Source organism: Cibotium barometz, chromosome 46 (assembly GCF_041138505.1).
Source record: "Cibotium barometz isolate CiBa-2024 chromosome 46, ASM4113850v1, whole genome shotgun sequence".
Taxonomy (NCBI): domain Eukaryota; kingdom Viridiplantae; phylum Streptophyta; class Polypodiopsida; order Cyatheales; family Cibotiaceae; genus Cibotium; species Cibotium barometz.
In genome coordinates, this window is record NC_141091.1 from 22241863 (window position 1) to 22264410 (window position 22548).

At 40.9% G+C, this 22548-nt stretch overlaps 1 protein-coding gene across 3 annotated transcripts in view; it reads right to left on the reverse strand.

Moving 5' to 3' along the window:
- Nucleotides 1-19407: 19407 nt before the first annotated feature.
- The window catches only part of PMS1 (DNA mismatch repair protein), a 76169-nt gene continuing 73028 nt past the window's right edge, over nt 19408-22548 (reverse strand). For 2 of the 3 annotated variants that reach the window (XM_086783853.1, XM_086783854.1), the window contains exons 11-12: nt 19958-20175; nt 19408-19836 (exon numbers count right to left, since the gene is read on the reverse strand). In XM_086783853.1, the coding sequence (XP_086639979.1) occupies nt 19726-19836; nt 19958-20175 (329 nt within the window). In that variant the 3' untranslated portion in view covers nt 19408-19725. The remainder of the gene's footprint in view (nt 19837-19957; nt 20176-22548) is intronic. The other variant, XR_015263620.1, reaches the window with a different exon arrangement.

Below are 22548 nucleotides of genomic sequence, written 5' to 3' on the forward strand. Positions count from 1 at the left end.
TTGTAAATAGAGTGAGAAACTCTAATCTCAGAGGAGATTTATCCTAGTTCCCCTACAAGAAGAAGGGAGAAGAACATTCATCATCCTTTGCCTGAGTTTGATGGTTGTAGTCCTTGCCATCTAATCTTGCAATCATGTTTGACAATCCATCCTCTTCCAAAGGATGATTTCCTCTGAGAGGAGATTTGTCATAGTTCCCCTTCTACGACCAATGAGAAGAACAATGAGAAGAACAATCATCATCCTTTGCTCAAGTTTGATGATCCCAGTCCGTGCCCTCTAGTCAATGTTGAAGTCATGTCATCCTCTTCCAAGGATGATTTCCTCTGGCACATTGTTCTGTAATCATGACAAAGAAACTACCTTCCATGGGATAGGAGTTGATGTGAAAATTAATCTTTACTAGTCCTTCACATTCATTATATATTCCTAAACTACTAAAGCCTTTGTAGGCACAAGGATTGGTTTGCCTAATGAGATGCAATTCTTGTAGGACATCAAGTTCCTTCTTGCTCTATAAAACATAGCAAGTTTGGCTATATTCTTTTAATTTATCTTAAAGTCCAAGAAACCACTATAGCCATATGGATAAGCATGATAACCTATCCTCAGTTTTGATTTTTCTTCATGAGCCTTGGCTTCTCATTGAACTTGTTTCCTTTCCATCTCTTTTTTATTGTTTTCTCCTCAGCAAGTTGGATGGCTTCTAGTTGCTTGTAGTAGGGAAGAGGCCCACAAAACTTCCTAATTTTGCTTCCATTGAGGAATCCTTCCATTTGAACTCCATCTAGTGTTTTTAGATGGATCCTTCCATTTAGACTCCATCTAGTATTTCTAGGCAAATAGCTCCTCATGTGGTCATTTCATCCATCCTAAAAGGACCCATTCCTTTTAGCTTGAGTTTTATTTTTCTTTTCTTGAGGTTGTAGAGTAGGACCAGACCCCTTTCGTAAACCTCTTGGTTTCGATGTTCACGTCGAACCACATTTTCCTCCTCCTCTTTTCTACATACATACCTACTAGAGAGTGTAAGCTTCTTCTGATTTCTCAACCTGAATGAATCGTTTAGACAACTCATGGCCTATTCATTCCATTTTCTTTGGCTAATCTTAAAGTTAAGATCATGAATTATACATGAAGAATTGCATCAAGTCCAAAGACTTTATAAAGTGTCATCCCTGTTGAAGCTTTGTAGAAAGTTCGGTATGCCCATAATGTTGATGCAAGTTTTTATTCCCATTCAGTCCTAGAAGCTTCTACTATTTTAAGAGCATCATGCATAAGACTTTGTTCGTGATCTATGCTTGTCCATTTATATGTGCAGTTTGGACAACCATAAATTCTTCTAATAAAAATTCCACCCCTTCATTTAACAAACGAGTCCCTCAATCATTGATGAGTTCAAGGGCATATCTAAAACTTGTGATTGAGTGATGACATTTTCATAGAGGAACTTGGCAGTCATCCTAGCTCAGAGCTTTGATTGTGGTTTTAACATCATCCCATTTAGTTACATAATACATAGCCACAATAATGTATTGCACTAGCATGCTTTTAGCTACAAGGATAATGAGTCCTACTAAATCCATTACCCATTTTGCAAAATGGTTTGACACACTTTTAGTTGTAAAGGCGTTATATCTCTTTGTTGCAATATTTTGAAGGATTCGCAGTCGTCACATCTTTTGATATATTCCATAGTGTCTCCAAACAGTGTCAAGCCACCATAAGCTGACATAACAGAGGACTTTTAGAGTAGTGTTTCCACCTTGAAAATGTCCTCCAGTGTCTCTTACAAGAGCTTAGTTGAGAATATCACCGTAGTCATCCTCGAACACAAAGAGTTTTAAGACATCTTCTTCTCAATTATTACTATAGAGCTAACATCCCACCTCAGCGCCTCAGTGCTCTCAAAAATAAAAATGAGATCAAAGCTTATTTTAGTTTATGGAATGCTTCCTTGTATTCTTCAATCCATATGAAACATAACAACAATGCATATAGAGGTCTTGCAATCTCCGCATACATGAATATGAATCTTATATAATACCTCGTGTCTCCCATAAATCTTTGGACATGCTTCTTGCTTTCTAGTCTCTCGAGTTCTAAAATAACTGCGATCTTCCCTTCATCCTATTTCCGGACATCACATGTACTAATATTGTCACGTAGGCTGTAACGCCAGACCGGATGGCCATGTCTGGGGTTCAGTGGGAGAGGACGCCCATGCGGAGTCATGGGCGGCCAGGCTAGTGTGGACGGCAGGCCACACACTATATAGCCTTGGGAATGAGGGGCAATCCTCATTCTTCCTCTATGGCTGGGTGGTGAGCCAGAGGCCGTCCCCTCTTGTGGTAACGCCTGTAGCGGCGTTACGGATATCTAACACTGGTATCAGAGCGTGGTTCGATGAGGTCGTCAGGGTCCGCGCGTGACCGGCACTCGATGGTTTTCGACCATTCATCTCCTCATCCTTATCTCGAATGGAGTGTGTGGAGGGAGGCGGCCAAGAGATTTTTGAAGGGAAGAACTCTCTCTCTCTCTCTCTCTCTCTCTCTCTCTCTCTCTCTCTCTCTCTCTCTCTCTCTCTCTCTCTCTCTCTCTCCCCCCGTCACACACAGCAAGCAAAAACGCAGGTAAGCAAAAGAAATTTTCGTTTTGTTTTTTTTCTTTCTCTGCATTGAAATTGTCTGCAAAAATTTGTTGAAGCTTGTGTGTGGGGGGGGGCGAACACCAGCCCCACTGTCTACGAAAGAGATTCGTTGAAGATTGTAAGGCGGGGGGGTGAAGGCCAGCCCAGGCCCGTTGTTGCTGAAATGCGACGTGTGTAGAGAGAGGGGACGTAGCATTTGCGACGTGTGTAGAGAGAGGGAACGTAGCATTTGCGACCTGTGTAGAGAGAGGGGGGGCGCCTTTGCCTGTGAGACCTGGCCTGCGTGGCCAGCCAGGCCATACCCGGCCTACGTAGCCAGCCAGGCGGCGGCAAGCCCCATGGGGGCGGCCAGCCAGGCGCAACGCCGGCCAGCCAACGGCGGCGGCCAGCCAGGGCGACGGCGGCCAAAGCAGCCACAACGCCAGCCAAGCCAGGGGGCCGGCCAGCCATCAGCGGCCACCAGCGAGAGAGGAGAAAAAAAAAGAAAAAAGAAAGAAAAATATATTTATTTTTTTAATACATATTTCATTATTCATTTTTAATGAAATTAAAAATGAACTAAATTCAAACAAATCCTCTCTCTCGGCTGGGGAGGAGGGATAATCCCCGCAAGAAATAATCACGGCAAGGCACAGCCTCTCGATCATTTTTATTTTTGTTATGAAGACTCTGGGAGCGTAGTCTCGCCAGATTTCAATTTCCACTTTTGCGAACGTCGTCTTGCTAGAGTTAAAGTTTTTGTTCGGACAAATTTGTGTTTGTTTTGTAGTGACAAACAAATGTGTTCTTCTGTAGACACACCTTCTCTGCAGTGTCACCACTCAGGTCTAGTCCGGAGTGACTTGGTCCTAGTTCGAAGTGAATTGAGGGTAGCACATGTGGTGATCACACATTTGGTTCAAAGAGACTAAATTTAAGCTGAGCATAGACTTAGTATTGACCATCAAAGTCACGTAGTTTGGCTATAGTGTAAATCTAAAACTGCGGTGTGTTTTACTTGGGCTAAGAGGACCGGCAATGGCGTCAGTTGTGCCCAAATTAGACGAAGTGCTTTATCACGAGAAATCAAGGTAAGCCTAATTGAGCCGTAGTGCTCATAACCCTTCACAATCTTTTAACAGTTGCTAGAAGATTGTGATAAACTTTGGCAAATGAGAACCATGTACAAGCGTAGTCTTGATGTGGTTATGCCTTGTGTCCAAATGAGAACCATGTACAAGCGTAGTCTTGATGTGGTTATGCCTTGTGTCCAAACAAGTTGCTTACTGTTTGTAGCAACAAGAGAGCCTTGGCCCGTAGAGGCAAGCTGGCCCTTGTTGGTAGTAACAAAATAGTGTCACTACTTGGGCCTAGAGAGTAGTGACTAGTTTGATTTAGTCACGTAGATTACCTTGTAAAAGTAATCCCTAAAGTGTGTATTACTTGGGATAAAGGGGCTAGCAGTGCTGCTAGCAGTACTCAATTGAATGGTTTATCTAGGAGTACTAATCTGAGGGATTAGCATACGCCTAGATAATAATAGTAGATTTAGGATTGATTTGTAGAAATCAAAGGTAAAGCTGAAGGGGTATAGTCTTGAGATGTAATGCTCAATGCCCTTATAGAAGTTGATCGAAGAGAACTGTTCCTAAACTTACTAGCATGGTTTTCTCTTCTTTTTATTGCCATGCGTCGACATCCCACTGCTCGAGAGTTTGTGGTGATCTTTCGAGGGGGGAAAGAGCCTTTTTATATGTCACATCAATTGGTTTAGTGGTAATTTGATGGTATGGGACATCAAATTCTCACGGAATCGATTGTAGTCTTGGTGGAATGGGATGCCAAGACTTGTGCATGTAACTTGACTCTTTGGCAGGTCTGTATGTACACTTGTCTATAGTGATAAAGTGTGCAAGATAAAATTTAAACTTTGAAAATTACCAAATATAGCCATAAGTTGGGATAAAACCCAGTACAGAGTTCGGAGAAGCTCTAGGTAGCAAGACCATGATGGTGTACTAGTGCTAACAAAGTGATTTAGTTTCGGAGTGATCTAAATCTAGAGGTTAGCAGTAAGACTAGTTTGGTTGGACAGTTTCATGCATGGGGGACGCCCTATAGCATTTTGCAAGCGTAGTCTTGCCTATGTTCAACATAAGTGTGCGATTGTGAGCACATTTTAGTTGCTACCATATGAATTTGGAAAATATATTACTTTCCTACATAAGCAATTGTAATATTGCATGACAGGCTATTTTGCTTACAAAGTTCATGTGCGTGTAAACCCTATAAGTCTTATGACCCCTGGGGAATGAGTGGAGCATTTCTAGGATTTAATAAGGTTTTACATGGCAATAGTGAGTAGTATCTCACTCCAGATGAGCCTGGTTGTTGTTAGTATCGAAAACGACATATGTAGTGTACATAAAATCGGGCTGAGTTAGGATAGGAGGCTAAGCCGGAGAGCTTAGCGGTAAATCCTACTGTATCTGGTGAGTTTTGACTTAACCGGAGTGTTAAGAAGTAAACTCAAAGTCTGGGGCTGAACTGGAGTGTTCGAAGGCAGACATATCTTTTGTTAAATCGGAGAATTTAGCAACAGATGAACCATGGTACCCAGGAAAAAAGCTCTTCACACTAAAATAGTGCACAATAATTTTAGGGTGATAAAAATCCATCGCAGGAATGTTTTACAACTTCCCATAGATGATAGATGAAGACCATGTACTTTACGGAGTTAAAGTACATAGGTGGTGACTTCGGCGCCACATTTTTTGTAGGAAGTCACCAGTGGTGTGGTTAGGTCAGCCGAGACTCCACAAGACCTATGCACTAGTTTTTAAGTTGACCTCTATGATAAGGACGTCCAAAAATTCATGTTGTAATACCAGAGATTGTACTGCAATGTGCAATGGAGGGGTCAATTTGTGTAGTCACTTCTTAGCAGCAAGTGACTTAAGCATCTTGTTATAGATGGTTGTATATGGTACTCCCACTCGGGGGAGTACTCCCACTCGGGGGAGGTACGCCATTGGGTACGGAGTTACTCACAGACTAGTATGGAGCTACTAGTGTGATGATAGTGGGTACGTAGTTACTCACTACTAATACATAGCTGCTAATAAAATTAAGATCCTCGAGTGAAAGATACTCTAGATCAACATTTTAAATTACCGAACCACAATCCATGAGTATCGAGGTACTCATAAATATGTTGACATTGCTCAAATCGAGGGACCGATTTGTTCGATGGTATGGAATAAGCAAGGAGAGTGAAGTAACTTAAAAGTTGCACATCACTAGTCCTAGTGAGTTGTCAAGGTCATCCGTAGTTTGATGATCCCCTCTACCTATCAGACAACATTCAATTTTGCAAGCCCTGACATTTAATCCGTAGTGATTATGAGTTTGGTGTGAGATATGGTTATGAAGTTCTTACAAGATTACTCGTTTATTTGCTTGTCATTGGTTACAACTTGGTAGAGATTGCCACCTGTGATGGGTAGGTAGCTTTGCCGCTATAATGAGGAGGCAGCAAATAATGTTCTCATAGTTATGCTTCATACCAACACCAAACAGGGATAGGATGAAATTCCTAAGTTCATCATCTCACGAAGTACTGTGATGTTTGCATTTATATTGAATGTATGATGTAATGAGACATTGGGCTTGTGTAATTACCATCAATTATCTAGCAACCTATGGCTTCGCAGCAAGCTCAGTCATTATCTGTGGATTGATAATGTGGTTATTAGTAGTTTGGAATTTTTCTTGATAGATGGTACAACCCACCCAAATAATTCATAAGTGTGTAACCGCTTATGAAGGGTAATAATATGCAACAATGAAGCACTTTGTTACAAGTGTGAAACCACTGATCTGTTGCAAAGCAGTTTATCAATAGTACCACCATATGTGCGTTGACACTATACCACATCTTCGTTGCAAGATGTTTAAAAGTTTCTTGGAAGGACTCAAGAATATAACATATGATATTAAACACGGTCTAGATTTGTTCTTGGACCTATGACACTAGCGCGTAGTCCGCTTGAGAGTAGAGTTTTTGAGGACAAAAACCTTGCTTGAGGGAAAGGAGGGATATCCTCCTTTCTTGAGGGAAAGGAGGGATACCCTCAGGATCGCGCTAAAACTTATGCGGATAAAGGACGTAGAAAGGTGACCTTTGCAGAAGGTGATATGAATGATATGCTCAGAGCCGCATGTGAGAGCATTTGTAGCCCTCAGGATCGCGCTAAAACTTATGCGGATAAAGGACGCAGAAAGGTGACCTTTGCAGAAGGTGACTTTGTATTCCTCAAGGTTCCTGCGCAGTCAGAAACCATGAAAACGGGAAAGTGTGATAAACTTTCTCCGAGATATTGTGGTCCTTTTAAAATCCTTAAGAAGATTGGGGACGTAGCATATAAACTTGAGTTACCGGAGAGTTCTCAAGTCCATCCTGTCTTCCATGTCAGTAAACTGAAGAAATCAGTTCACGGGTTAGAGAAGCAGTTTCTCCAGAGATTTTGGTGGACTTGATAGAGCCACCAAAGATACCACATGAACCTGAAAAGATTCTAGAGTATCGTGACAGACAAACCCGACATAAAGTGTACCAGGAAGTACTTGTTAAATGGATAGATAGGGATGAGGAGGTAGCTACCTGGGAACGCCGTAGTGCAATTTCCAAAAGGTTTCCCCAGTTTGTTTTCGAGGACGAAAACTCTTCTTAAGGGGAGGTAATGTCACGTAGGCTGTAACGTCTGTGATCGACGGCAAACCAGATGGCCATGTCCGGGGTTCAGTGGGAGAGGACGCCCATGCGGAGTCATGGGCGGCGGCCAGGCTAGTGTGGACGGTAGGCCACACACTATATAGCCTGGGGAATGAGGGGCAATCCTCATCCTTCCTCTATGGCTGTGAGCCAGAGGCCGTCCCCTCTTGTGGTAATGCCCGTAGTAGCGGCGTTACGGATATCTAACAAATATTCTCCCATTCCTAACCATGAATTTACACTTATCTAGGTTCAAGCATAGCCTATAGTATCGTCGTCTTTTAATTGCTTGTCTCGTCAGGGTGACAGATGAGGGATATGCTCTCTTCTCAACTTTGAGTTCACACAAAGGTCGTCCATGAAGACCTCTAGAATTTTTGTAATAAATCCTTATAATGGTGGGGACATCAATCCATTGGAACATAGCTGATGCATTTGTGAGTCCAAAGGTATTGTTCTATATGCAAACATCTCCCACTCTACTATTGCGAATGTGGTCTTGTATTAGTCCTTTAGATCTATGGATGATTGTATCCTGAAAATCCATCTAAGAAGCTATAAGGTTCTTTACTTGCTACTCTTTTGATCACTTATTCAGTGGATAGCAAGGATAATGGTCTCTCATCGTGGTAGTGTTTACTTTTTTCAAGTTCATGCATACATAGATCTTGCCATTCTTATTTGGTACAACTATAACCACTAGTGACACCTAGTCAATTCTCAGTGTGAACAATCTCATATACAAAACCTCCATAGATAAGTATGTTAACTTCTTCCTTAATGGTTTTGGAATAGGTTTCAATATAAGTATACTGGTATTACACCATCCACAAGTAGAATTGTATGCTGGAAAACTTCTAGAGGGAATCCCTTCAAATCTGAACGACTCCAAGCAAACACATCTTTGTATTCCTTAAGTAACTCCAAGAAAACACATCTTTGTATTCCTTGAGTAACTCTATTAATTTGGTTTCCTCCTCAAGGGTCGTCTCTGTAGAGATCCAAAACTTTTTGGGCTCTTCCCTAGGTTTTGCTAGGTCAATTCGTTTAGCATCCTTAGGTCCATCATAAGACACACCTAGTTCTTTCGCTGCCCATTCTCACATGACACATGTTTGTGATTTTTGAATGTGTTGTTACACTAACCCTAATTTGACGATAAGTGTCCTGGTGGTCACATATTTATATGAATGGTTCTTTTAGGTTCACCTTGATGGTACAATCATCTTGTCGGAGGTAGATGTCATCTCTGCTCCAACATTATTATTTGATGCATGAATGGGTGTCCAAGAGCCATACATCGTAATTTATAGGCCTTCCAAAGTCAATAATGGCAAATGTATGCTCATAAGCTAGGCCACATGACATTACTTCTACCCCTTTCATCCTATAGGTGTTCCTAGATTGCCACCATTAGCTAGATTTAGGATGATTTTGAAGGTTTGAGAGGTTTGCTTCCCCATCTTCACCACGTCTTTAGTTGTTGTTCTCTCACTCCTCCTCCCCCATCTAGGATTACAGTTGTGGTCATGCCATATAGTTTGATTAGATTGGTGGCATTCATGTCATCACGTTTGAAATATTTATCCACTACACTAAGTGGTACATCTTTGTATAACTTTCATGGGTTCTCCTTGTTATCCTGGTAAGTGTAATCTATGACCCCTAAGGGCTTGAGTTGATTTCTCATCCATTCATGGACTTCCTTCTAGGCTTTTGGTTTTCGCATTAAGTATTCAGCCATAGTGAGTCACAAGGGCTAAGAGGATTGTTGTCAGTCCATGTGACTATAATAATAGTCACAAGGGAGATGAGAGAATTGTTCTCAAAGCTCATGTTTCTTCCTTCAACCAGTGATGGTCATTAAAGGCTAAGAGTATTGCTCTCACAGTTCCCATTTCTTCCTTGGTCTCTAGCCTTATCAAAGGCACATTGGCTATGGTCATTGACTCGTTGTCTGCTCTACTAGTGAACCAATGTATAAAGTCATGGTCTGTATAATGAGTCTCTTTGGAATTGTGTGGCACCCACACACACCCATTCAGGCACATTCTTTTCTGAGTTCTCTCCTAGCATTGATTCTCTGAGTGCAAGTTTCCTCTCATTAAGCATCCATTCTCTCAGGATATACTCATGTAATTCTCTCAAGTTCTCCACATCTTTTGACTCTAAAGGCTCTTTTAGAGTTTCCTTCAATGGTTGCCTTGAGTGGTTATTCAATGGTGGATCCCTTCGTGATTTCTCGCTTGAGACACTACCTTCATGAGATGGTTCTAATACTTTCTCTAATGGTCTTAGTTTAGGAATTTTGTGCGAAAACAATGAGATTGGTCTCCCAGGTCCCTCTATTTCTAGTTGGATCTACGCACCTATGTGCTTCATTTAACGTCACCAGTAAAGCTGGCACTCCTACCATTCTCCTACCCATAGCATTGATCCAGTCTCTTCCACCGTAAAGGATTCCTCTTGGTCTACTTCCAAGCTAGTGAGCAACTAGCAAGGTTAACTCTACATGTGGTCCAATACTACTCCCTAGTGTCAGAGCATGAGACAAAGTCTTGTATTCAAAAGTCAAGTTTGAATAGGACTGAGCAATGCAAATACATAAGCACCTAATTCAATGTCAAAATCACTTGGATGAGGTTTTTTAATTTAAAAAAATCAAATTTTTAATGTTTTTGGATTTTTTTCTATTGCTTTTGCAATGTTTTTGGCTTTTTGAGTTTTCTTATATTTGTGACTTTTTTAAGTTTTGGAAGGTTTTATAGGATTTTATGGTTTTTTTTTATGTTTTTGGTATTTTTCAAGAGCTTTGAACACCAAACTTTCAACATCAAAAACTATAAACAAACAAACACAGCAAATTAATAAAAAAGTGAATGAAAAAGTGCAAGGTGCATATCAATAATAATGCAAATATGAACTTTTTGTTTTGACAGGTTTCTCTACTTTTGAGAACTGAAGTCGGATTCAGCGATCCGGATCTGAAGTTTTTGGATCAACGACCTGGATCACCACAAGCGATCTGAAATTGGAACGATTCGGAATTAGGAACGACCTGAATCATGAACGATCTGACAATTGTATCGATTTGGATCACACAATCCAAAGACGGGATGATCTAGTTTTGGGATCGGCAATCCAGATTTGTGGACTTGGAATCTGGATCGGCAATCTGAATCTACTAGTGATCGGTGATCGGATTTCGGGATCTGCGATCTGAAAAATGCAGTAGGTAGTTGGCATTGGTATTAGTGTACTTTCTAGGTATAATAGGGGCCTTCACTCCTCTTTATAAGGTGTTGCTATATATCACTATTATGCTAGATAGGCCAAAAAACATAAAGAAAAAACCATGAAAAGCCAAAAACATCAAAAAATTGTATTTCTGCGCTTTGGTATTTTTGGATCGTCGACCAATTTTCGAATTCGGATCATCAATTCTAAATTCGGATCATTGACCATTTGTGAGCTAATGGAGATACTCCACCCTCCCACCACAAGAAAGAGGTGACTATGGGATAATAAGTGGTAATTTCACACACTTGAGGTGAAAAAAGGAGGTATCAATGATACTCTTATAAAGAGTTTATAAAGAGGTATCAATGATACTCTTAGGGAATGATTAATAGTAGAAGACTTTAAGGGCTTATTTATTTTTTCATAGCCCAAGGCTATAAAATGGGATGTATCATGAGAGCTTGATCATGAAATGCAATGCAACGCATTTGAGTAATTTGTGAGTATATCTTGCCATAGATTTTTAGTTATCTAAACTATAATTAGTGGAGATAATTCGTGTGTTTAAGCCTCCTTGGATCTAACTTTTAAGTGGCAACGACTATCAATCAAGCTACTAACCCTTTAAACTAAACAACCATCTTCTAGTAACTGCAAAACCATCCACTAAGACTCCTCATTAGGATCCCACAACCTATATCTAGCATCGGGAATAGTGCAAGATTCTATCATGAAAATAAGTAAGCAAGGTGAAAGATCAACCAAGCCATTTGTGGAGAGCATGTCTCCCAATATTGAAAGAGCTACATATGTAATAAGAAGGAAAATGACCACAACGAGTGTAAGAGAGACCCTAAGTCCATCATATGTTACAAATGGCTCCAACATGTCCATCATATGTTATAATGGCTCTAGACTTTGGAATACCTAGAGGCAAATACATATCACCAACTTTACCAACACCCCCAACCAGTCATAGACATGTTGAGCTTAGCATAGCAAATAGGAAGGTGGGTGGCAAGGGAATTTGGAAGGGGAAGCCAAATCAAGTCAAATTAAGTGGCTAAATTAATGCATGAATTCTAAGGTGACACGGGTCCCAAGAAACATTAGAGATTTTTATAGAGATGTGTGAAACCTTTGGAAAGCTAGGTGACTTGACCTATATTAGGGTGTTTTGCTCGATGGCATGGCAGACCAGTGGTTTAGTCATTAAATCCTAACACATTAAATTACCTGACTTGAATTGGGGTGTTTAGCTTAATGCTAGAGCAGGTCATAGATTCTGATCATTAAATCCTTTGAAAATGAATTTTAAAACCTTGAGGCTCTATTCATGGCTAGTTTTGCTAAAAATGGAGCAAAATAGAATACGGCTACATAGTTAAACAACATGAATCGAAATGAAGGGGATCTTATCGCCATGAAGCACCCAAATTTGAGGTGTGAGGAAATCAAGAAAGATTGATTGATGATGATCAATCAATGTCACACTTTCTTTTGGGATTGTGTAGCACTAAGTTACATGATCACTTGATCATGAGTGTATTACAGACTTTGGAAGCTTGTTGGGCTAAATGATAACATGATAAAGAAGACTTAGAAGGATTCCACCATAAAATGGCCCCTTAATTGTCTCTAAAGTAACTAAAGCTACAGCACCTAGTCCAATAGCTAACAAAATAACAATCATGTAGATGTCGGGAATCAACAAGCTTAGTGTAGCATTGTTCCAAAATAGGTGGGACCTAAACTTAAGATCAAAGAAGCTCAATATACTATTGGGTGTTCACATTTGTATCCTCGAAGGGATCTAGTGTTGTGTTATATACCACTAAAACCATTTGAGTGTACACAAGGTACTATTGGGTGTGTACATTTGTATCCTCAAAGGATGTAGTGTGTGCTATATACCACCAAAACCATTTGAGCAGGTAAATGAGTACTAAATGCCCTTAACTAGTACATTGTGTGGAATGAGATAACCATGACACCAATTAGTGTCATTATCCATGAGTAACAAATGCCCTACTATACCAACAAAGAACCCTAGTTGCTTTATATGTGTCCCCAAGACCAACCATAAAAACTAACCTAACTCACATGCCAATTGTTGCGTTTAGGAACACCCAAAGGGGAGTATATAGGCTACCATAAGTTCCCTTGCCTTCCTCCTATGTTACAAGTGTAAGGAAATTATTGATGATGATGGTACCGCTTATGAGTTGCTTTTAGAGCCTGAATTTTGAGAGAATCAAATGCACTTATTAGTAACTATCAATGTGATGCCCCATGTAGGTACCAATACAAGGAACATCTTTGCAAATTCCTTGAGATCTTCATTGATGATTTTTTGTGTTTACTCATTCCAAAAATAACATTTGGATTGCCTAAGAAAGTTGTTACTAGGAGTGTGACAAAAATCAATGAATCCTCTTAAGTGTGACTTTTAGACTAAGCACGAGGTGATTATTGGTCACATTGTGCCCAAGAGTGGAATCTCCACATATGAGAAGTAAGCTAAATAAAGAAATCTCCACATGCAAGAAGTAAGCTTAAGCTAATCTTGGAATCGCCACCCCAACAAATTATAAAGGAATATAATGCTTCATGGAGGGGATGCATAGGATATTATCAAAGATTCATTGTAAAGAGCACCCAATTATTATAACTTTGTTGGCCACCAAAACCATTGTTCTTTGTTTTTTTTGTTGATCATCAAGAGTTACTATACCTTGTAAACAACCCATGTGCAACTAGAAAAATTACTATAGCTTGTTTTTTTTTGTTGATCATCAAGAGTTACTATACCTTGTAAACAAATCATGTGCAACTGGGAAAATTATGCATTAATTACTCATTCTCATGGAATTTCAATTTACTATTATGATGACAATGGTGTCACAACATGTACTTGCCAACATACGTTGAGAATCTCAAATAGTGCACCAACAATTGGAATGGAGGATGATCTTTGTGACGCTCCCTTGTTTCAGACTTGACTTGTTTGATGAATGCAACAAGGATGTCTCTACTTCGTGGCTTATGGATTTTTCGATGACATACCCTTGAACATAGAATGAGGCGCTTGATTAAACAAGCTGTTGATATCAATGCAACTATATAAATGGGAAAGGATGATGTCTTACATCGACAAACTCAGTCGTGTGTGGAAGGAGTGCAGTTTTTAGCAATTTCACCTACCTTCACTAAAATAGTAATTATCCAAGTTTTTATATGGCCATGAAGCTCTTTCCTATATAGTTAAGTCTTCAATCCCATTGGATAAGTAAAGAATAACAATTAGGATGATGTCTTACATCGACAAATTGAGTCTCATGCATGGAAGCTCTTTCCTATATAGTTAAGTCTTCAATCCCATTGGATAAGTAAAGAATAACAATTAGGATGATGTCTTACATCGACAAATTGAGTCTCATGCATGGAAGGTAATTATCCGAGTTTTTATATGGCCGTGAAGCTCTTTCCTATATAGTTAAGTCTTCAATCCCATTGGTTAAGTAAAGAATAGCAATTAGGATGATGTCTTCCATCGACAAATTGAGTCTCATGCATGGAAGGAGTGCTGTTTTTGGCAATTTCACAAGTCCCATGCATCTTCTTCCTCCAAACCACCCTATATGCATGGATGAACCCTATCAACACTCACCTTATGTCTCCATTTACATAGTCTTGAGCCAAAAGATTTTCTTCCCAAAAAAACCCTCTTGTTTGGACCAGAAAGACTAGCTAGATCCTTACTTCTCCTGATCATTCCAATAAAGAATTACCCTCTTGTTTGGAACGGAGATATTAACTGAGATCCTTGCTTCTTTTTTGATCCTTCATCTTTCCTTCTATGAATTACAATCTCACATTTGATGTCTTTATCTTCATCCTAATTTAGGGAGAGAGACAAAGGTGAAAAAGTGGGGTAGTAGTTTGTGCTTTTGTTGACCATTAGAAGTGGCGACGTCACATCCAATCTACCATTAGAAGTTGTACATCAAACATGCCATGTCATCTAGTGTACCATTAAAAATTTGGACCGATAGAGTTGTACAATTGATCATTAATGCTGTTCCTCATGCCACTTGAGTTTTGGACCATTCAGGATGCACACGTCATACCATTGATGGAGTGATAACCTAGACCATTGTAATGTTACGTCATACCATTGGTGGACCGATACCTTGGACCATTGTAATGGTACGTCGAACCATTGGTGAACTTGTACATTGGACCATTATAATGGTACATCGAACTAGGAAGAATGTTAACCCGAACCATTGGTTCTCGGGGCAACTTACCATTTTTGGGCAAGCGCTCTTGTGGGGTTTCTCATAGGGCATGGTGATGAAAGGTGCTTCATTGTGATGGTGTCTAAATGGGCACTTGAGTCAATTCACTAAAAGCTTTATTTTTTTCTTATTTGGGTATCCGTGTGGTGGTTTCCTCGATATAGAAACCCTGATCTTGCCTCAGCACTATCTCCCATGAGGTCTTAAAGACCCTTGTCATGTGGCATCAATGGATAGCGTTGATCAAAATCGCGATACCTTTTTTCGACCGTCAAATAAAGTAAACTAGGAAAAGTAAAGCAAACTACAAAAAACTAGGAAAAAATCATCTTCATAGTTTACTTTCTAGTTTAATAGGCGGGCATAGTTTACTTCCTAGTTTACTTTCTAGTTTAATAGGCGGGCATAGTTTACTTCCTAGTTTACTCAGCACTCCTAGTTTACTTCGTAGTTTACATCATGGGATGAGGATGAATTTGGGTTTGGGACTTAGAAAAATTTGGAGCAAGATGTTATGTGCAAAAGAGGATTTGAACTTGAGAACTTGGGTCACCATTGGAAACATCTTAGCACTACACTATACCTTCAAGCAACGAAACCATGTGGTGTCAAGCCATTATATCCTGTGTTTTCACCCTGAGTTTACTTTATCCCAAGGCCCCAAAAAGGCGTCGCGATTTTGATCAATGCCATCCATCGATGCCATCTGACAAGGGTCTTTAAGACCTCGTGGGAGATAGTGTTGAGGCTTATCTTGGAGAATATGCTTTATTACCAGTCTACTTCTTCCCGCTCAAAGGCTAGGTTATAATACAAATTTCCATTGATTTTTAGCCAACCATAACTATTACCATGTATGTTTACCCACCATGGAAAGGGTTGCTCTCACAAGCTCACTCATAAAAATCCCTTTTGATCGATAGCCTCAAGTTGTGGAAGTTTTTAAAGGAGTGGATGAACATGGATACATTTTCATTTTAAATCAATGGGTGTTATAACATGATTTGGAGATCTGGAAGTGAATGTGCCTTGAAAATTAAGCAAAAGACTTGGGGAAGTGACTTGGGAAAGTGATACCACTAATGCAACACTTCCGCAAGAGTACAAGCAAGTTGGCTAACTAGGTAAGGATGAAGCCCCAATGTGTTTGATATGGGATATGCCCATATGGAGAGAAAGATAAGATTCACACTTCCCATTGTGGTTCTTCCTTGATTTAACTTACTCTCATCCTTTGTTTGGTGTAATCTTAAGGAGTCCCTAGCTTAAAATTGTGTGTAGGGGCAAGAGTGATACGTTGTGGCCGAGATGGCACTTACTGCTGCCAATGGCAACAAGTAATTGGGTGCTTGGCTACACCTCACATCCCTAGCTTAAAACTACAATGGTGATTCATGATAAAACATAGAAATAGCTATAAGGATTGGTGTGCACACTTAGGCCACTATGCCAATGGTCGCCACTTTGATGCTACATTAGACACCATATAAAGAACCAAGGAGAGTTATCAAATAGGGATATGGTGTTGCATTTTGGAGCTGCTCAGTGATGAGCACATCAATTGGATGTACAAACTAGCACTGCTTGTTGATGCTCTAGGCATCTGTTATCATGGGATAGGAGGTTCAAAGCATCACAAGTATTATCCACCATTGGATCTAACAAAGGGTAGATGGTAAATGTAAAGGAGTTTTTCTACTCACCTCCTTGTTGGTTTGGCCTCGTATGCTATGATGCAACCACCACATGTGAGTAGGTTTACCACTCCTCTCAAGTGTAGGAAAATCACCAATGGGTGCTTCCTTAAACTTTCTTCCATCACTAGCAATAGACATTGGGATTGGATGTTTGAGTCCATGTCCTTCAAGATTTAATCCTTTAACTAATATACTATGTTTTTCAACATTCTATTTTTGGTAATCATCATTGCTTGTTTCCATTCTTGGAGTCTCCTCGAACGTGTTGAGTAGTTTGGCATACTCTTCTTCTTCCAAGTTGGTCTTTAAGTGCTTTCCTAGCTTGCCTTCTTTGTCTTCTTTGCCTTTTGTATTTTCGGGGGAATCTAGCACATATTAACGAAACCATTTGCTTGGGCTTGTCATGCTTTCATATGGTCCAGAGAAGCTTACTCGTCCTACAGTTTAGGAGCTCTTGCCATCTTTGGTTTCACCGCTTGTTGCTTCATCTGGTTCAACAACACAGCATATCCTAGCGATTTCTATGGTCCCACTAGCCCAAAAGCTTCTCAGGCTCAAGCTTTTACCTTTCTTGTGTCAAGGACCAAGGTCTCAGTGCCAACATAGGTTCCGCTCAAGGACCTACTGGTTTGGGTAAGTATCTGATGCGTTCCCCTACAAGAGAAATCATATTTGGAGTCGAAACCATGCGTTTTTGGGACCTTCGCTCTGCTTGGTTGGAACCCTTAAGGGGTCCTAATGGTTTAGATCTAAGTAAGCTAAAGAGAGATATACAACCGTGGGCCAATCAACATATTATGAAACTCCCTCCCTGGAAGGGAATATCGATCGCATTTATGGCCAAGAGGGCGGCTAGAAAGGCGGGCATCTCCCCATTCAAGGACCCCAAATCCCCTACTACCTTGTCTTGAATTTTGGAGCTTGTGCATGCCACAATCCTAACCTAACACAAGGGAGAAAATAGTCATGTTTGATCTTATTCAGGCATTCAACAATATGATGGCAACAATCCCAAGCATTCTATTGGTTTCCTTGACACGTACTAGGTAGCCACTTACACTAGGAAACATCCTCCTCTTTCATCTTCATGTAATATAAGTCTAGGCTAGAATGAGATTGTAATTATGGTTGAGAACATATCGTTACTAACATGAGACATGCTCCAAAGTGTAACCTTCATTTGGTCACTCCTCTCCTCCATTCGCTCCAACAATGTCACTTACCACTGTTGCTCTGCCTCAAGAGATGGTTGATTCTTTCACTCAAACTATTTCACACATGCGAGACAATGAGATACAATGCACAATCTAATCCTCTCAAGCTCACTCTCTTTCTCTCTCACACATTCACATGAGTTAGGCAAGAGCATTTTATTTATCTTTGATAGGTGAAGCCATTTAGATTGATGTCCTCATGGTTAATCTTGTAAAGCTTCATTGGGCCTAAGATTTTGTGTAGCCCCTTGAAATAGGTTTAGAATGCACCAAGCTTTGGAATGAGGTAGCCCAAAGGCCTTAGCCATGGTGTAACTCTTGATGTTGATCTCCTTCCCCTTGACAACAGATTGCTACTTTACTACGTTGTATGTGTGAATTCTTTCAGTAGATAGATGTTGCTTCCCCTAGTTGAGGTCAACTAGCTACTCAACTTCAACCATTTTGCTTGCAGAGAAATGCTCACCTAAACACACCTTATGTAAGGACATGTGAATAACTTGTACATACTCACTTCCCAATCACTATAATGAAGTGATCCCAAATCACATTGTGAATAAGGCAATTTATCAACCTTTTGCACTACAATATCTATGTTGAGGTTTCTGAAGGAATAGACTTTAAAGCCATTTTATTATGTTGAAGGAACATCTATTATCGTGTACTTTACTCGAAAAGATTTTTTTTTGCTAAGAATGATAAATCTAGTTTTTTTGCCTATCTCACGAGTCTTAAATACTGTCATTTTCACCCTGGTTTATGCATTTACCCAAAGCATCTTCCAAGAGTAAACACGATTACCATTTTTTCTTTATAACCAAATGCAAGGCTTTAACTCTTCCCAGCAAGTTCCAAACTTCAAAGAGGCCTCTCCATGAAACTTCAAAGGGACCTCTTCAAGGCATAGCGAATTCATCACCAAGAGTTCTTGATACTTTTTTCAAGGTTTCTCTTGTTGATTGGCTTTCGCACGTATGCATTTTTAAGGGTCAACAAGTAAAGCAATAGATTGCCAAGAGTTCTTGATCCTATATCTGTAAGAGGTTTTTTTGTTGGCTGTCCTTTGTCAATGTGCACTTGGAAGGCAAGGTAAATGAAATATGCCCTTGTAAGGTCGACTTTTAAGAATGGCCCTACATATGAGGTGAACATACACATCACATGTCTAGTCTTGGGTATTAAGGACTTTCAAGAAGTGGATACATGACAATCATAGGTGGTCACATGCCATGTGTTCTCTGAAACCCATGACTCCTACACTTACTCTAGGCCTCTGGTACTAGCCTACAGTCAAACCCATGACTCCTAACACTTACTCTAGGCCTCTGGTACTAGCCTACAGTCACAATATTGGTCCCACTGTCTTATGCCGTGGTTTGCTTGAGGCCCCTACCCTTGCCCTACAGTCATGCAATCACAATATTTAATCACGTGAACTCAGTTCGCTCAAATATTGTGCAAGAGAAGTACCTCAAATGTGTGGCCCTACTAGCTAGGACTTGATAACTCTGAACATTAGCACCCTAACAAAGCTTTGGAGCTCTCCTGAATGAAGCAATAATATTATAAGGAGCCATCTGTTGCATGTGGGTGGCTTCACATTACATGGTATTGGTATGCCTTGTCAGCATCACACCATCTCTATCAATTACCCACTCTTCTAGTAAAAAATATTCTCATCACTAAAGTAGACCTGCTTTGAAAGCCTGCAGCAACCTCGCATCTTCATGGATATTTTATCCCAAAGTTGCCAGCAGTCACAAAATTTGCATATCGTTTGCCATCCATCCACACCTTACAATGCTGCACCATTCCATGTCCAAACCCTGAAGCAAATCTAGTGCTTGTTCAGTTTCAACAAGTTGCTTTAACTCATACGGCCCTGTTTTATGTTCGTGAGATCTGCCAAATGGCGCATAGTTGGTCTGCCATGTGGGCAGTTCCACGGAGAATCTAGCTCAGCAAGATGGCTTAAGACCTGCAACAAAAACTTTCAAACCTTTAGGAAAAATGATAACTTCTTTTCACACAAGCATGCACAAAGTTAGCTTGGGAGGTGCACACAACTAGAATATATGACAAGGTGCACCTGATCTTACCTTTTGCATTTCCTTTTTGCTAAGAGCATCCCCTATCATTATAGAGCTGCGACAAGCCCGTGAAGCTAGCATTGCTCGCACTCTTGATGGACGTATGAATGATTTGATGCAGGTTTCTTGCTTCTCATCAGCACAATCAGGCTGGACACTTGTCTGCCCATAACCGGATCCGTCAATTGTGGGCTCCTCTGCAAGTAAAGATACCATCTCCTGCACATCTGAAAGGGTTTGTGATTAGTTACTCATAGACAGGATGAGTTGAACAAAAATTACTGATAACGAAGTCTTATCTTGAATGGTATGGAGAGAAATAAAAAAAGAAAGATATATTAACGTCTTCAAAAGACCCAAAGGGTCTATGAGACCAAAAAGGTAGTACACTGTATCCATGATGGATATGGAACAATAGAAAAGGAAAAACTGTGCGAAACTGGCTACATAAGCAAAAGTATCCATGTGATGCTACATGGTGACAATAATGTGTGGTCATACAGTGATACCATGCTCCTACATCTGTATGTTGTTGTGTGGGGCACTTTGATTTCCATCCTCACCTCCTTTAAAAGTTTCCTCCCTTCAAAGGGTAAAGACCGCAGAGGGATGGGGCTGGACTCCTCTTCGGGTTACTTACTGTTGGGCTTCTGGCTTCGTGACTCCTTGCTCTCAACCTTTTGATTGTATATGTACAAATTATATGGTGCTCAGTGGGCTTTTAATTTTGTGGTGAAGTTGTGGAGCCTAATCTGATGCTCCCCTCTAGAGGTATTTGTATATAAAAACTCCGTCTATATGTTGCCAGCAGTTATTTTACTAATACACTCACCATTTTTTCCCAAAAAAAGGTGTGCCACTCCAGTAGTGTAAAAAGTTGCCCGACACACCAGCATGACTCTAAAGCTGCACTGAAGGCGCTTTCAGCAGCCCAGAGGGCATGGATACAGTGTTCGGATGAAATGGAAAGACTCTGCCAGAGGAGCAGTTGCCCACTCAATGGTCTAGTGGCAACCAGTCAATCAACTCTCAAATGCAGTTAGACTACTGTAATCTCCCTGTGGGGTCGAGCTCCATGGTTGTAGCCCACTTAGTCACAATTGCATGGTTGGCCACACCATGAGAGTCATCCACTGGTAAGACAAGTGCCAAAATGGTTCCATCCTCATTGAGGCCATTCTCCATCACCCAGGCGACTGCACCCCAGGTGATGAGGTGGCCACTCACAATGCTGGATGAAGAGGTGCAAGATCCTCCAAACCTGCTGTGCCACTGGACAGTCCCATAAACAGTGGCGCTTCCACTCCCTTAGTGCGCCATATCGGCGACAACTCACCAGCTGACCATTAGTGGATAATCATGCCCCCACTGCAAGGCCTCGATGAGCTAGAAATAGGAGATCTTTTTTTCCCAGGAAAGAGACCCTTCTATTAGTTAGAAAAGAAGCCCAAGCGCTAGATGTACATGCTGAGAACCCTCAAAGGAGGCAAAGAACAAACTGGGGAGGGGTGTTTCCCTCCATGGCTGGCTGCTCTGGGAGAGAAACTACCTCATACAAGAAAAAGAGGGGGAACGGGGAGGAGGGGGAAGTGGGGAGGAGGGGTTGTTTTGGAAGAGCCAGACCTGCGACCTGTAATCCCAAGTATTCTCACTGGCCCGATCGGTGAGAAAGGGACCTGTGTGCCACATGTGCAAGAAGGCCTCTCACCATCGATGCATGCGATCCGACCCCCCTAAGTGTCACCGTTTGGCCACCCAATTGGTCCACCCGTGCTTTCTCATCATGTATGTACATTGGATTGGTGTCCATGGCAGTTGTATATGCCGGGGATTGATGTGATACTGTGGACTTGGCTTTCATGTGATACTGTCATTGGATTGGTGTCCATGGCAGTTGTATAGGCCGGGGATTGATGCCACTCATGTGATACTATGGACTTGGCTTTCCATTGGGACTTGTGCCTTTGTGTACATATCCGGAAATGCCCAGTGGATTGGTGTTCCATTGGGTCTGGTACCTCGTGTACTTGCCTGGAGCACGTCTATTTTGGTATAGTCTCATGAACCGGAATTGTCCATACCAATGCTGCATTGCATAGCATCTTTATGTGCTTGCTTGCAATCGAAACTGCATGCTGTTTTCATGCTTGCTTGACCAGACAGGTGGTAAGTATTGGTCATAAACCTAGCCTTAGAAGTTAACACTAATTTATAAATGAGTGTGTACACACTTCATTAAGTTTTGGGCGACCAAAACTCACTTATAAATTATGACCAGCCCGGTGTTCACACACTGATGTCCCGAAGTGGACAAAACCCAATGTCCACCGCCCAGACCTTATCCCCTTTGTACAAAGGAAGTAACCAACCATATGTCCTCTCTAGCTTACTCCACAAAGCACCTGCCTGCCACTTATACTGGACAACTCACCATCTCACTCCTCCTCTCTCTAGAGATAGAGGCCTCCTTCATGAGGACATTTGGGCTGTATTTTCTGCACTTTCTCTTTCCCAACTCCATATCCAAGCTTGCTAAGGTGTTTCCCAAGCTTCCAAGAGTGTTTTCGGGTGCTAATCACTCTCCTACACACTCCCAATGA